At 35.1% G+C, this 16,420-nt stretch overlaps 2 protein-coding genes across 2 annotated transcripts; one reads left to right on the top strand and one right to left on the bottom strand.

Annotated features, from left to right (window-relative positions):
* Nucleotides 1-1,461: 1,461 nt before the first annotated feature.
* On the top strand, nt 1,462-2,001 carry LOC138888642 (uncharacterized). The gene has a single exon (XM_070170543.1). It carries the CDS (start codon nt 1,462-1,464, stop codon nt 1,999-2,001), a length of 540 nt encoding a protein of 179 aa, XP_070026644.1.
* A 2,997-nt stretch (nt 2,002-4,998) lies between these two features.
* On the bottom strand, nt 4,999-7,221 carry LOC104226129 (amino acid transporter AVT6E). The gene has a single exon (XM_009778018.2). The coding sequence runs from the start codon at nt 6,878-6,880 to the stop codon at nt 5,462-5,464; it is 1,419 nt and encodes a 472-aa protein (XP_009776320.1). The 5' UTR covers nt 6,881-7,221; the 3' UTR covers nt 4,999-5,461.
* Nucleotides 7,222-16,420: the final 9,199 nt, after the last annotated feature.

The raw sequence follows: 16,420 nt of genomic DNA, 5'->3' as shown, positions 1-16,420 counted from the left end.
TTGTGTATTTTGTTAAATTCTTCAGTACTTTAATCTTGCTTAATTGATATTTCTTTCCGCTATTTTTGATAAATTGGGTTAAGTGTTGAATAATGGTCGGGCTTGCCTAGTAGTGTGCTGGGCGCCATCACGACCGGGATTTGGGTCGTGACAATGCAACAACAACAGGACCTAATTCAGGATATCACATATGCAGAAATAGATGAAGCAGTGAAGGACATGCCAAATGATAAAGCCCCTAGAGTGGATGGATTCCCAATAGAATTCTTCACAAAACATTGGTAGGAAGTGAGACAAGATATATATGACGTTGTGCTATTCTTTTTCCAAACAGGCAAGATGAAGCAGACATAGAACTGTACAACCATAACTTTGATCCCTAAAGTTCCAGCTCCTACAACAGTGAAAGACTATAGGCCTATTGCTTGCTACACCACTGTATACAAAATCATTGCTAAGATACTGACTAAAAGAATAAAAAAGGTGATTGAGCTTATAATTGGGAAAGCACAGTCTGCTTTTATAGAAGGGAGGAGTATTGTTGATAATATTCTATTCAGTCATGAACTTTTCAATGGCTATAATAGGAAAGGCTTGTCACCAAGATGTGCTCTCAAGGTAGACTTAAGGAAAGCTTATGATTCACTGGATTGGCAATTTATTAGGTACATGCTTACTGATCTTGGCTTCCCTCAGAAATTTATCCTATGGATAATGGAATATGTGACAACATTATCCTACTCTTTGGTTCTAAAAGGGGGACTGACCAAACCTTTCCCAGCTAAGAGAGGAATAAGGCAAGGAGATCCAATGTCTCCTTATCTCTTTGTGATTTCTATGGAATATTTACAAAGGGAGATGAACCAACTGGCCATACAAAAGGAGTTCAAATACCATCCCAAATGCAAGAAGCTGGGAGCAACACATATATGTTTTGATGACGATTTGTTAATGTTTTGCAGGGGTGATATAAATTCTGTTACTAAATTACAGGAAGCTTTTAATAGATTCTCAGCTGCATCAGGGCCGCAAGCAAATGCGGAAAAGAGTTCTATATATATTACTGGTATAGCACAACACATAAAGGAGCAATTGATGGAGCTTACTAGATATACAGAGGGCTCTTTACCATTAAGGTACCTGGGGGTTCCATTGTCGACAAGAAAGCTGAATATTCACCAGTATCTACCACTAGTAGAAAAGATAATTGAAAGAGTAAGATGTTGGTCAGCCAGGTTGCTTTCATATTCTGGGAGAATTCAACTCATCAAATCTGTGCTGTTTGGAATACAAACATATTGGGCTCAAATTTTTTTGTTGCCAAAAAAGACCATGAAGATGATAGAAACCATATGTAGGACCTTCATGTGGACTGGCTCAACAGAATGCTCAAGAAAAGTTTTGATTGCATGGGATAAGTTATGTCAGCCTAAAGCTATATGAGGTTTGAATGTTATAAACATGAAGATATGGAATAAAGCAGTACTACTGAAATATCTTTGGGCATTGGCTATGAAGAAAGATACATTGTGGATCAAATGGGCTCACAATTATTATATAAAGAACAGAGACATTGCAGAAATGGACACACCCAAAGCAGCAACATGGGTGATCAGGAAGATCATTGAGGCAAGAGAAGATGTGAAACAGATGAGGCTGGGACAGAATAGCCTTATATCTACACTGGAGACCTTAGTAAAGCAAGGCAAGTTCCAAATCCATAGAGCTTATGTTCAAATGCAACCTCAATTTCCAAAAGTTATGTGGAAAAGCATTCATTTACATACACATATTTATCCTAGACTCAAATTTCACCTATGGCTAGCTATTCATCAAAGGCTAGCAACAGTGGATAGACTCATGAAATTTGGAATTCAAGCTCCATTAGAATGTGTGTTCTGTGCAACCAACATGAAAGCTTTTGAGCATCTATACTTTGGTTGTCCAAACACTCACAAACTATGGGACAGAGTATTGAAATGGCTTGGCATCACAAGATAGATAGGAAGCTGGCAAGATGAGCTGAATTGGATGAGCAGATTGGCAAGTAGGAAGAACTGTAAAGCAGAAATGACTACAGAAACTTTCACGATGGTAGTTTATTGCATTTGGCGCGAAAGGAACTCGATTAGATTCAATAAAGGCAGATATAACATGGATGAAGTATGCAAGGAAATTGCTATGCATATACACATACAAGGGAGAAAGAGGACCAAATGGCAAAAGGAATTGGAGAGCTTAAACAATTTTCCTTAGGCGAGATATAGTCAGTATGAAGTAGTGTAGATCAGTGTTATGTATGTAAATAGTTAATAGGAGATTAATGGTCAGCATTAATCTGGATATGTAATGACAGCTTTTTGATGAAATAAAATGTTAGTTTTATCAACAAAAAAAAAGGTTTTCTCTCAAAGAAGAAGGTTAAAAACGAAGTAAGAGTTGAGTAAAGAAAGTTTGAGAAAATTTAGAGTATTATGAAGTGTAAATGAAGGAGGTTGATGCGTATAAGTAAAGATATAGGCGGCTAAAATCGTGGACATAATTTTCTCGATAACCAGCAAAAGTGATGCTAAATCGTGGGACGACGCGTGTTCGGAGCATTAAATATGGAGAGACATACATCTAATCAACTGTCAGAAACTTTTCAGAGGGGATCAGTAAAATTTCCGCCAAAAAAGGTGATTCTACCAACTTTCCGGTAACACAAAGTTACGCCACCAGAAAGGAGTGGGACTATATGTATAAGGTAAAATATGTTTATATTAAATGATCGCACGAGGATGTGACACGTGGAGCGAAAGACAGAAGATAGTTGAATTCGAAGGCAACGATCCTGTCTATTACCAGAGAGAATGATACTCATAAAGATGAAATAAATGTCTGTCACCCGATGGCCTTTAAATGAGGAATATTCTACAACATTAATAACACTGCCCGTTACACATTCTTCAATGACCCTCATAATTGATATTAAAGAGGGGCTTGATCCTAGGGCCTTATTCCCTAGGTGCATATATAAATAGTGAGTTCTATTATCATTGTAAATGAGAGGAATTTTCTGGAAAACCTACGTACACTCTATTCAAAGCTCATTGCTATTGTCTCCGGAAGCCCTGCTCCCGAAATTGTTATTTCTGCTATTTTATCTCCATCTCAAGGCTAAGTATTACAATTTTGTCTAATGCATCTATTATTTTAGGATCAAGTTAATTCACTTGTTTATAAACCACGTATAAATTCAGCTGTACCGTTTTACGCGTAAACAATTATCAAAATGCAGTCCAACTAACAAAGTACAAACCCAGAAGAAGACGTATATCCATTTCATTTATCTATTTCAGAGTAGGAAATGGAGAATGGAGAAGCATTCGGTAGGGAGCTTTACTTCTTTATTGAGCTTGTCCGTTGTGAATTCGGATTAATTGAGCCAGTAAATTTCGGATAGTAAATGATTAAACCAGAAAAAGGAACTCTATTTCAGAGCATACAAACTATGAGCTAACCTCAGAGCTTGATTAGTATCTCTTGTGGTTTAAAGAAGTAACTACATGGACTGCTTGGTCAGATTATTCAGACTCAACAAATTTATCCCTCATACTATAACATACATTATTTGTTGACATTCAAGTCTACTCCGTCGCTATTCATTACAAAATTCTTGGTCAATTTCCGAAAGGAACATTATTGTTTAGCAGCTTATTCTGCCTCCAGAGGCACAGAGGTTATAAGTTGAATAAGCTCCCAAATTTCTGGTGAAAATACAATTTCACTAGCTTAAAAAGATCTTACCAATTCCCAGTAGTAAACAATGCAAATGTCTAGCTACTTCGCCTATTCAACATCCAATCTAACCTCTAATTAAACCTGTTAAACAACGGTAGGCCAATTAATCTATGTACCCAAACCCACCACTTAAAAAATGTCTACAATATGCAAAGATATTTTTATGGCACAAAATTACAGCATTTTATAGGATACAACTACATGGATGATGTTGGAGGGGCACCTAACATTGTTTATATTTCTTCTTCAGAAACAACTTATGGGGCAAGCCTTAAGATGTGCAGGAAGTTTAGGAACAATACTGATGTAGTGCATTCATATACATGATGTTACGTGAAAGAAAGCTATGGAAAATTTTGAAGGGTACTTTTAAAGAAGTTCAAGCAACAAATTAGAACTGACCTCTTTCGTTAATCTGTAAACTAGAGAAATTACTCTCCCGCGAATTCTGAGTTTACAACATGAGCCATCTATTTCACAAATGCCAACAAGTTGAAACCCAATTGGATGGAAGCAAATAAACAACATCATTCATGAAACAACCATTTCAACCTCCCTGAGCCTCCATATCTTTAATTTATAGTAGTACTAGATATTACATGAGATCTCAGAGAATGTGAATAAGGAAGACACACTTAAAGTTTAACATAGCCCAATCTATCCTTTGACAGTAAGGTATAGAGATTGCAGCATTCTAATTCTCCAAAAACAAGTTTAGTAGAACACTGAATCCTGAGTTTATATATTGCTCAACAAATTAAAACTTTCACAAATGACATGCAGGGAACCAGTAGAAAACCAACTCAGATTTGAAGAGAAAAAACAGCAACATTATTCATGGGACAACTGTTTCAACTTCTAAGAGTCTCCATATCTCCAGTTTATACTAGATATTAAATAAGATCAGAAGCAACATGATTAAAAAGACATAGCTAAGGCTTCTTTTCTTTTTTTGAGAAATAAAAGACATAACCTTTTTCTTTTCTTTTTTTGAAAAAGGTAACAGAATAAATAGAAGATGTAGCTAAGGATTACCATTCAAGCAAATGCCCACTTTACAAACTTAAGCCAATCTGCTTTTACAATTCAGAGTCATAGATGCAGCATTCTTTATCCCTAAAACAGGTTTAGTAGAATTTATAAAACATAAGAAGTAATATGTTTTCTCCAAGCAAACTTGAGAACAATTTTGACCATCAAATAGAATAATAATCATGGAAACGATATTACCACAAATTGCATAAAATGAAGCAAATTTCAGATAGGTCAGGCAGTTATAAGAATGACATTCAATTATTGTATTCATAAGATCATTTTATTGTACATGGTATAGTAAACCCTGTATGGCACGGAGAGAAGTCTATGAATATGTAGCGGGCCACCTTAACAATTACAAACGAATAAAAAGAATTTAGCCTTTACCAGCTGTCATAGTCCTCGTAACTCTCAATAACTAACACTTCTCCATGAATCCGTGATCACTATTATATGCAATCTTCAACAGCTATGGCAATCTCTTGCTATTCTACATGGGCTGGTAAAGCTCAAAAGATTTTTTAAGTGGAAGTATATCTCAAGACTTTCCTTCTACAAAATGACAGTTTTGACTAGTAGTAGCTTATCCTCACTTGGACCGATAATGCAAGAGGTCTTTCCACTGTATGAAAAATAAGAAACCTCAATCACCCTGGCTACTGATACTATAAATATTGCCACACACTCCAACAATGCTAACTATAATGGCCAATATCAACATGAACCAAGACACAATTTTTTCCCTCACACTCAAACCGCTCCCTTCTTTGCTCAGCCTTAGAGCAATGAGAGATGGAAACGTAAAGCCTAACGAGACTGCAGTTGTGGCCCCTGTAAATTTGAAAGCAGTCCAGATGTTAGGAATCATAGTCGATCCAAAATATAAGAGTGCCAAGAGAACGGTAGTCAAAGCCAGACACCTCTTCCTACTTTCCGTGAGTGGTGCTAATCCTCCAAACAACAAAGTGTCCACTGTCTGCCTCAGCGAGAAATGAATAACAGGGAAAACAAGAATCAGATGGAAAACATAGCCAACACGCACAATGTAGTTCAATGCTGTGCTGAAACGAATTCCAAGGTCCTTGTCGAAATTGGTGAGTATATCAGATTCAGTATCTTTTCCAAAAAGTAAATAGCCAGCTATAGCCGTAGAAGCATACACCAACACGCAAATAACTGCAGTAATTCGGCTCACACGGTTCATCTTCTGAGGCGAGCGGCCTTCAAGCTCGTTATAAATTGGCTGAACGTTAAAGTGACAAACATATGCATTTGACATTATAGGGATCACCACAAGCAGGTCAAGGATTGCCTTCTTAGACCCGAAATCTGGGGTCATCCTAGGAGCGTCAATTTTTCCCTCGACAAGCTTAATAAACGCTATAGTGAAAGCAACCACAACAAAGACAACCGCTAGAGCTACAGAAGCAGCTGAAGACGTACTCAATGAATCGATCTTGTCCATCACGCAAAGGGGTGCAAGAAAAACCACCAATATGATCAAAATCACTAACTTCCTATGATCCCACACTCCATGTCCTAACCATTGATCAAAAACCCCAATATGCCGAATTGAACCGGACAAAACATCCCCAATTATAATCAAGTAAACAACCAAAACACCAGCATTATTCACAATGATGCAAATCTCGGACAAGATCTTAGCTGTTTTACCCAATGCAGCTTGAACAACCTCCCCATAAGAAGAAGCCTTACATTGAACCGAGAACCGGACAAGCAATTCAACACTAATCTCAGACAAAATACCCATCAAGAATATTAAAACTACCCCAAGAACTAAACCCAATACTTTCATAGTAGCTGGCAAAGCCATAATCCCGGCACCAATAATAGTAGTTGTGAGATTAAAGACAGCGCCATATACACCAGACCCAGATTTATTTTCACCAAATATAAGTGGTAAATTATCAAAATCAATGTCATCAACTTCAAAATCATCCGGGGAGTTTGGTTTTAAATGTCCATTTTCGGTAAAGTTGTCATCTTTAACTTGTAATTCAACAAAAGAATCCTTGGTAATAGCCGAATAATTACTATCCATCACTATAATATGCTATTTACTATCAAAAATTAAATGCATCTACACGACATGTATATATGTATATGTAAGTAGCAAAGGCAAGAAGAACTTACGTTAGAATCAGTGAAAATGAGGAAGTGGGATTTGGATTTAATAACTGAGAGATTCAAACTGTGTTTGCAATGAGATCTAAGGAAAAAGAAAACCCTAGATCGTCCAAGTCAAAGTTAAAGAGGTTTATTTTGTAACTCGAAAATGGTCAATGGAAAAGTTCAGATTTAAGAACTTCAGATGGAAGAAAGAAAGAAGAATTTTCCTACAAGGGTAAAAGTTTTCTATTGGTTGCTTCAACATGAAATTCTGCAGTATATCGTAGTATTATTTGAAACTAGGAGAAGAGATCCTGTGTTGTGGCGAGCAGGAAGTTTCTCTGTAGCCTCATCCGATGTTTACAACAAAATGAATTCATAATTAGTGATAAAATCTAAATTAATTGATTTTGATTAACTGACAATGATTTATATGAAAGAAAGAGTCGGTGTATATGTTGAATGGTGGGTGAAGCATTTTACTTTTAATATACGTTTAACTTTTTCTTTTAATAGGCTGAGGGAGGATCAAAATTCAAATACAAGTTAATTAACAACAGCTAATGTATTCAATTTTAAGATTTGTTAATCGCTTTCTTGAGTTTTCAAGGTTCAATCAATTGGATCATACTTGTTTAAGAAACAAAAATTAAATAAAAGCATTGAATGGTAAATTACAAACATTACAGAAATATTTGGATCTAATTTTTATATAAGTGAACCTGCAATGCTTGCTTTTAAACATAGCTAGCGTTTGGACATAGATTTAGTTGAAACTTGAAAAAATAATTTTTGAAGTAGTTTTGAAAAATAATTTTTGGAAGTTGAAATTGTGTTTGGACATGCATTTTATTTGAAAAAAAGTTGAAGTTTTGTGAGTGGGAGAACAAGTTTCACCCAAAATCTACCCTAAACTAGATTTTGGGAACTTGAAAAATAATTTCAAAAATAAATCATTAATCTATGAACAAACAATGTTTTCAAAAAAGATTTAAAAAATGTTGTCAAAATGTATGGCCAAACGGGCCATAATTTCATCAACCAAATGAAATGTAGGCACTAAAAACACACGGGCAGCTTTATTGTCATCGCACAATAATAAATTCGTACGTACAATTACGAAATACGAACTTAAGACTTGGAAAGACAAAATTCAAAATTGATTAAATATATTGTTTAATTACACTTCTTTTGTTGATGGATGCTTGACAAAGTACCAAACTAAGACCATATAACAAAGTCTTGATTTCTAGAAGGGAAATTGTTGAAATTTTTAAAAATGATGTAAGACGTCAAACTCTTTTATTATGACAACCTAAGAGAGACGATAGTAGTGGAATCTCGAGAGAGTTGTATTGAGAAGTAGGGCTAGACATATATCGGGTATTGTCACACCTCCTTTTTGCGCGCCTACCCCAAAGGATAAATGCGTGAGGGAGTTTTTCCAATTTAAGTGACAATATTCGAAATGAGATTATTTATTTAATTCAGAGTCGCCACTTGGGAAAGGTTTGACTTTTGGTGTCCCAAGTCACCGGTTTATCTTGAATCCCAAATCGAGGAAATTTTCGACTTTCCAAATGAAGTCCGCGAACCAGAAATTCTAAGTAAGGAATTCTGTTGACCCGAGGGAAGGTGTTAGGCACCCCCTAATCCCGTGGTTCTAGCACGGTCGCTTAAATTATTATAATGGCTAAATATCTGATTTTAATACATGTTATAACTTGTGTGTTTTTATTAGGTGTAAACCGCTTTTATTATTATTTATTTTTATGGAATTGCAACATCGTGAAAATGCATTTCGAACCACGCCACAATCAATGCGCCTGTGGTTGTTAATACATTCCGACTCCGTTAAGATTTGGATTTGGGTCACATAAATGCGCACCCGAATTTAAGAATGTAATTTAATTAAATCGCGCCTAAAGAGTCTAACGCGTTATTATCTTTGAGGAAGGCAGTGAAACTCACTAAACAGTCCATCCCGAAGTCTAAGTATTCAATTAAACATTTATCGAGGGCCCCGCAATTTGTGCGTTTTATTGGGCGAGACTCATCTCATTTATTTTAAAAGGACAATCCTAAAGTGCCTACATTTCGTCTATTAAATTTGTCTCTACAAAATGAAAGAGAAAAGGTCTTAATTTATTTACATGCTTGAGTTGTTATAGTTGGGTTTCGAATATGATTCATAAAATCTGAAAATGATGCAAGCAGGGCAGTCCGTTGCCAATGAGGGCCCAGACCCAATGTGTATGGTACAAACTGGGCCCGGGCCATCTTATTCACATGTTACTACCTAGTTACATTATACTAGGCATGCTCACAGTTTGTCAAATTAAAAAAAAAAACTTGGCAATCTAATTTTAATCCTAAACCATTTACATGATGAAATTAACCAATAGTATTTAGCTAAACAATATTCTTACAAGTTCCGAAATGATCTATTCGTTTAATGAACTAATTGTTGAATGTTTAAGAATAGTCTAAATCAGCTAACACGCTTTTCGAGACATGATAATCATCCAACAATAACGAATTAACTAGACAGAATTACTACACCATTTATTTATTTTAGGGCAATACATAGACAGTTGTCCGCTAAGCTACCGTTAGATGTTCCATTATATATATTGAACAGCTATATGATTCTAATTAGGGTAAGCTAAATAATATATATATACAAATAAAATTCAGAATATAATTAAGATAAATTCAGAACTTCAACTCTTCATTTCATATTCATGCTTCACGTTTCAGTTTACATTAACCAGCGTGTCAGTTGTGTACCTGGTATTGGAAGCAGAAGAAAAGGAAGATCAGCAGAAATGCAGTAGCATATAACAACAGCAACACCCAGCAACCAGTAACAAACAACAACGAGAAACCAGTGACAGATTTTAAAATCAAGATAAAAATCCAGAAACACCAACAACAATCAACGGACAGAAGCAAAAGGAATCTTTTCAGATTTGAAAGACTAATTAATGTTTAACCCTTAATTTCTGAATTCGTATATCAGAATATTTAGATTGTATATCAGGTGTATACTACTCTCTCCTTAAATTTCCAGTTTTTTTTTAAGTCTTTATATTTCCGGAATTTTTCTCTCTCTTCAATATCCAGCTCCTCCTCAATTCTGTCCAAGTTCCCCCCATTTTATTACCAACTTTCAGCATTTTAAAATTAAATCTCACTATCTTCCACTCATCCCCCTTTTAATCCCACTACCTAATGTTTTTGTCCCCTACTACATTAAACAAATACATTATCCCCTCCATTATATCTTGTCCCCCATGCCTACATTAAACAATTATATTATTCCCCCATTACATTATGTCTTGTCCCCCACCATGTACTATTTTAATATTATTTAAATATTATTTAATCTTAATGGACAAAGCACTCAAAAATAAAAATCGTTCAGATTTTCAATTCCAAAAATACCCCTCTGAAATTACTGAAATTACTATTTCAACCCTGAAAATACTGCAATTGACCATTCTACCCCCATCAGCTATAACCAATTCATCTAATCAATTCCAACCAAAATATAGCAGTTATAACCAATTCCTAATCAATTCCAACCAAAATATAGCAGCTATAACCAATTCCTAATCAAATTTTATGAACAAACTCAAACTAAATGATGAACAACAAAGAAACAACTGGAATTATTTTGACTGAACAATATTTTTAAACAACAACTTTCAGATTCAACAACAATAACAAACAAGTATATTCAAATCATTGAGTTTAAATTCAAATTAAACTTAAACAGAACAACTAAACAGATTCAAATCGTTAAACTCAATAATTAATTGATCTTCAAATTAAATCCAACAACATTATAATTAAACTAACAATTTCTAAAAAAAAATAAAAAAAATGAAACAAACTGAAAAAAAAACGATAAACACGAAATTAATATCAAACATATATTGATTTTAGATCCGAAAATATTAAACAAAATACGGACAGAAACAAAACTTAAACCAACTAACCGGAAATGACCAACGACGAACTCGAACGGAAACGGAAAACTCGAATCAAGACTCCCAACGACCTAACGGATCTCGAATTCAAAGAAAACCCACCTTCTCTTTTAACCTTGACGAACTTCAACTGGACCTCACCCAACGATGAACAACAACGGACTCAAACAAAACCAAACGAAACCTTGACAGAGCTTCGCCGGACTTTAACCAGACTGCCTTGCTTTTCCTCCGTGTGTGTGCGTGTGGTCATGGAAGCAGCAACAGCTATGTGTTTGGACGTGAGCTGGTATTATGGTCGTCGAGCAGCAGCAGCCATGGTGAGCTGCCTGAAGCTGCGACTGGAGAGGAAGAAGCAGTAGCGATGGTGAACGCAATAGTTGTTGTTGCTGCGTCGCCAAGCTGGAGGTCGTTTGGGACGTGAACTCTTGGGTTTGCTGGAGGTCGACGAGGCAGCTGGGGAGGTGAAGGAGGCATCCATGGATGCTGGACGAAGAAGAAGAAATAACGAAGGTGTTCGACGGAAGGGGTCGTCGCTGGTTCGAAGAAGACGGAGGCGGCGGGCAGTCCATGGACGAGCTTGAGCTCGCCATGGAGAAGACAAAGCAGCAAGAGGCAGCCATGGGAGCTGGATCTCGACTGACTGCGGTCGCTGCTGGTCGTGAAGGTAGCCATGGTCGAGCTTGAGCTCGACAATGGAGAAAACAAAGCTGGGGCGATGGACTATCGTGGTGGTGGGGTGTGTGTGTGGAGATGGTGAAGGGGAAGGAGACGGAAGGGCAGGGGGGTTGTCCGTGGCTGTGCGATGGAGAGGAGGGTAGCCATTGATGGGGAGCTTGGTGCTTGGAGAGGATGAAGAGAGGGGGCGGATCTTTTTCTTTTTAGGGTTTGAGGTTTTTTTTTTTTGGAAAAATGAAAAATGAAAATGAAGAAGGGGGAGTTGGATCTTTGGGGTTATGGGGAGGACCCGGTCGGGTTGACCCGGTACGGGTTTGTTTTTTTTGGGCTTGTGGTTTAAATTTGAAGAAAGGGCCCAATCCGATTTTCTTCTATTTTTCTTTCTTTTCTTTTTATTCAATTTCCTAATTAATAAAGCTAAAAATGCTAAGATTAAATTATAAAAAATCGAAATTATCTCAAAATACTAATTAACTCTTAATAACAATTATCGCACATTTAAGTAGCAATTAACGATAAAATCACACAATTTGGACGTTAAATGCTAAAATGCAACGTACATTATTTTTTTATGATTTTTTTTCGTTTTGTAAAACAAACTTAAATAAATATCAAATGCAAATGCGACATATTTTATATTTTTTTATTAATTTAACACATTAACATGCAATAGACAAAAATATAAATAATTATCCAGAAGTGCCACGAAATTCAAAAATTGCACACAAAGGAAAATTATTTTATTTTGAATTTTTGGGAGTAATTCTCATATAGGGCAAAAATCACATGCTCACAGCTGCCCCTCTTTGTCCGGAAACACGCAGGGTTTTCGTGCAAAGATAAAGTGAGCGGATACGAGCGATTTTTGTCCGTTGGAATATTCCGTGTGAAGCATTTTTTTTCAAAAGATTTGACTGAACCTTTGCTTCAGAGGTTTCCTACATATCCTGGGCTAAACAGGAATCAGGTCAATGTAGTTCGGGAAGTTTTGGTAGCTGAGACTACCATGGGACTGTAATGTTGCTGTTATTGTTGCGTGCTGTTACTACTGTGAACACCTAATTTTTGACAACATTTAATTTTTTATCACTTCTTTTATGTAAATATTTTAGGGGGTTTTAACCTACTATTATTTTAGCTTTATTACACTTTTTATTATAGGATAAAAATACCAAAAAAAATTAAAAGGTGAAGTATCACTATTAATATTTTTTATATTATTTTTTGTTTTTTTTTTGTATAAAAAAATCCGAAAATATTTATTTTAATTTTTTTTAAAAAAATAATAATAATTTCGGGAATGATTTAAAAAATAAGAAAAAGGGAAGTATTGAATAAAAAAAATATAAAAGTAAAAATAGGTGGAATTCTCTTTTAAAAAAAGTAAAAGAATGTAGAAAATTTAAAAAAATAAAAAGTTTTGTGGAAATTTTTAAAAAATTAAAAAGTAAAAGAAGGTTGGAATTAAAAAATAAATATAAAGGTATCTGAAAATTTAAAAAATTTAAAGTAATTGAAAGTAGCATTTTAAAAAGAAAAAGAAAAGATAGTGGTTTGTTTTTTTAAAGAAAAGTTAAATAAAGTGAGATTCTCTTTAAAAAAAAATAAAAAGTGGGATTTTAAATAAGATAAAAGTAATCAAAGTTGGAATTTTATAAATAAAAGTAAATAAAGGTGAGATTTCTTTTTCTAAAAAAATAAAAGCAATTTGTAAGTGGGATTTCTTTTAATTAAATAATAATAAAATAATAAAAAAACAAATCTGAAAATTTCGAAAATTTTGCTATAAATAGAAGAGAAAATTTATGAAGAGGGGGGGTTCAAAAATAAGAGGAAAAACTAGATAGAGAGAAGAAAAAAAGAGAGGGCGGAGAGAGCGGTATATACTCAATATACACTCTGGATACACTAGATATACAGGGACAGAATTCATTTTGGAGAGAGTAAAAAAGATAGAACCAAATTCTCTGAAATATTGAGAGCGGAAAAACACCATAGAGAGTTCAAAGCTAGAAAGAAAAAAAATAAAGAGAGATTTCCGGACTATTTTTCTTCTCCATTTTACTAGTTTTCTCCGTGTTGCTGGGATTTCTGGATTGAGGTGTTGAAGCTACTGTGTTGGGCTTTCTGCTGCTGTATGTTGCTGTGTTACATACTACTTTGCTGACCTTCTTCTTCTTGTATTGACAATACCAGGTACACAAACGATACACTGGTTCATCTTGTAAGCTACTCGAAACATGAATGCAAAAAATGAGAAAGATTTGAAGTTGTAGTTTAATGTAGTCTTTTCTTTCTTTTACTGTTTGTATGTAAAACATTCTATGCGCTGCCCATGTAAACTCTTTAAACTAGGCATCTTGTAGTGATGTATTAAATAATACTTTGTTTTAACTTGATTATTAGGTAGTATATATTTAAGCATGCTCATTACTGTCAAACTGTTTAATAATTGGAATAAGAGGAAAATAACATAAGTTATTTTTTTAGTGAATCGGCTTGGAAAAACTGATTAAGTTCACTAGCTATGAAGGTTTTAATATGGTCAACAGTAGGTTAATCATGAATGGGTAGCTAAATTTAGTTAAGGCCAAACAAGACTAGATAATGTTTAAGTTTAATAAACTTTCTAATAAGCTTTAGTAATTATGGTTAAATCTAGTTTCAAATGGTTGTGAATAATTAATTTCAATAGTTTTTTTATATAACAATGCGAGCTTCAATCTAGCTATATTTGATTTCTTTTGAATATTAGTTGTCGAATTTCTTATTTTATTTATAATTTCGAATTCTTTTTTTTAGTAAAATTCCGTTTCATTAATATTTGTCTTAATCTAGCAATTAGTATGTTACGTTTTCTTAATTTTTTTGAAAGCTCCTAATTAATTAGGATTTTATTTATTTATTTTAGAGACTAATTTTAATAGAAAAATGTATACATTTTAGGATTGTCCATTAAAAAAATAAATGAGATGAGTCTCGCCTAGTAAAACATGTAGATTGCGGGGCCCTCACAAATGTATGTATTAAATGCTTAGAACTCGGGATCGGCCGCTTAGCGAAATTCATGGCTTTTTCCAAAAATAACCACGCGCTAGTCGTTTTAGGCACGCATTCTAATAATCTTACTTTCTTAAACTCGGGTGTGCATTTCATGCGACCCAAATCCAAATCCCAAAACATTGAATAAATGTGTTCCGGATTGCGGGTGCATTTCATGTGACGCAATCCAAAGACATGTTTTAAACGACGTTCACATTCTTAAAAAAAATTAATAATAATAATAATAAAAGCGGCTAAAAGTTAAAATTTGCACATAAGTTCATAATCGTATAAAAACCAGATATTTAAGCCAAATATGACAGTGGAGCGACCGTGCTAGAACCACGGAACTTGGGAATGCCTAACACCTTCTCCCAGGTTAACAGAATTCCTTATCCGGATTTCTGGTTCGCGGACTGTTAACAGAGTCATTCTTTTCCTCGATTCAGGATTAAATCGGTGACTTGGGGCACCATAAATCTCCCTAGTGGAGACTCTGAACTAAATAAACAAATCCTATTTCTATTGTCCTTTAATTGGAAAAACTCTCTCTGCACCCTTGCGGCGCGGGTAAAAAGAAGGTGTGACAGCTCTGGCGACTCTGCTGGGGATGCAATACCCAGAACCACCGGTTCAGGGTTAGAAATTCGAGTTTAATAAATTGTTGTATTTTGACTTTATTATCTGATATTCTCATATGATATGTGCTTAATATGCAAAATAATGCTTTTACCGCTTTGATATTTTGTGAATTGTATATAAACTGTGCCGAAACCCATCTCCTCTCTGAGTCTTCTAAATCATGAAGAAGGGTGCACTTCGTGTGACTTCTTTTCTGTTTAGAGTCAATCCCATTTTTAGAACGAGGTTTGGATAAGTTGCAAAGCCGGGTTGAGCTTCTGTATCCCCGGTACGCTGCCCCCCTCGGCTCGAGCTGTCCGCTTGGGTAAGCCAGGTCTAAAACAAACACCCCGGTTCTGAACCTAGAATAACTCAACTTCATGTCGGATCCCTAATAGGAACGCTTATCTGCATCATGTGCATTTTTTGACTTAGGAGACTCAACACAGGGGTTGGGTCCATCTAGGAATAGCAACCTGAAACAGAAAAGACCATCCTGATGCATCCTACTTACGCTCTGTGCTTTTATTTGTTTCGAACCCGCATGTTGACCGACTTCTGAATCTAAGGGAATGTTAGAAAATTTTTGAAAAAAAAAATTGAGAAAAAGAGAAAATAGCAAGGGGAGAGTTAGATGATTAATTTAGAAGAAAAAAAAACAGTGTCCAAGTACTGTCGGAACTCTGCTGAAATTTTGAAAAAAAATATATTTTATTTTTAAAAGTTGTTTGTTTACCCAAAAAAACAAAAGGTGTGTAGGAAAGAGTCCTTTATTTTAGTTTGCTTTGTTTTTTTTTTTTAAAAAAACGAAAAGGAAAAATAGTTTCTTTTGCTATAAAAGAAATATGTTTGTTTTCTAAAATTAGTTAGTTTATTTGGCGAACTACGCTGGTTTGATTCTTATCGGATGTGAGATACGTAGGCAGCCCTAATCGGGTCCAACCTCCCCTTTTGCTAAAATAGCCAAAAAAAACATGTCAAAATTTTAATTTTTGTCGCAAATAAGTCGGGTGATGTCCAACCTCTCCTTTGCAAAAATAACCAAAAAAATGTCGATTTTTTTTTCATAAATAAGTCGGATAATGCCGCTCATGTCAAATATAGCCAAGTGTCCCCAAAAGGGACGTCGGAAGGTT

Source organism: Nicotiana sylvestris, chromosome 3 (assembly GCF_000393655.2).
Source record: "Nicotiana sylvestris chromosome 3, ASM39365v2, whole genome shotgun sequence".
Classification (NCBI taxonomy): Eukaryota; Viridiplantae; Streptophyta; class Magnoliopsida; order Solanales; family Solanaceae; genus Nicotiana; species Nicotiana sylvestris.
This window is presented reverse-complemented; position numbering and strand designations above follow the sequence as displayed.

Coding starts and splice junctions, on each gene's coding strand:
- LOC138888642 (XM_070170543.1), top strand. CDS start 1,462: ATGAAGATATGGAATAAAGCAGTACTACTGAAATATCTTTGGGCATTG.
- LOC104226129 (XM_009778018.2), bottom strand. CDS start 6,880: ATGGATAGTAATTATTCGGCTATTACCAAGGATTCTTTTGTTGAATTA.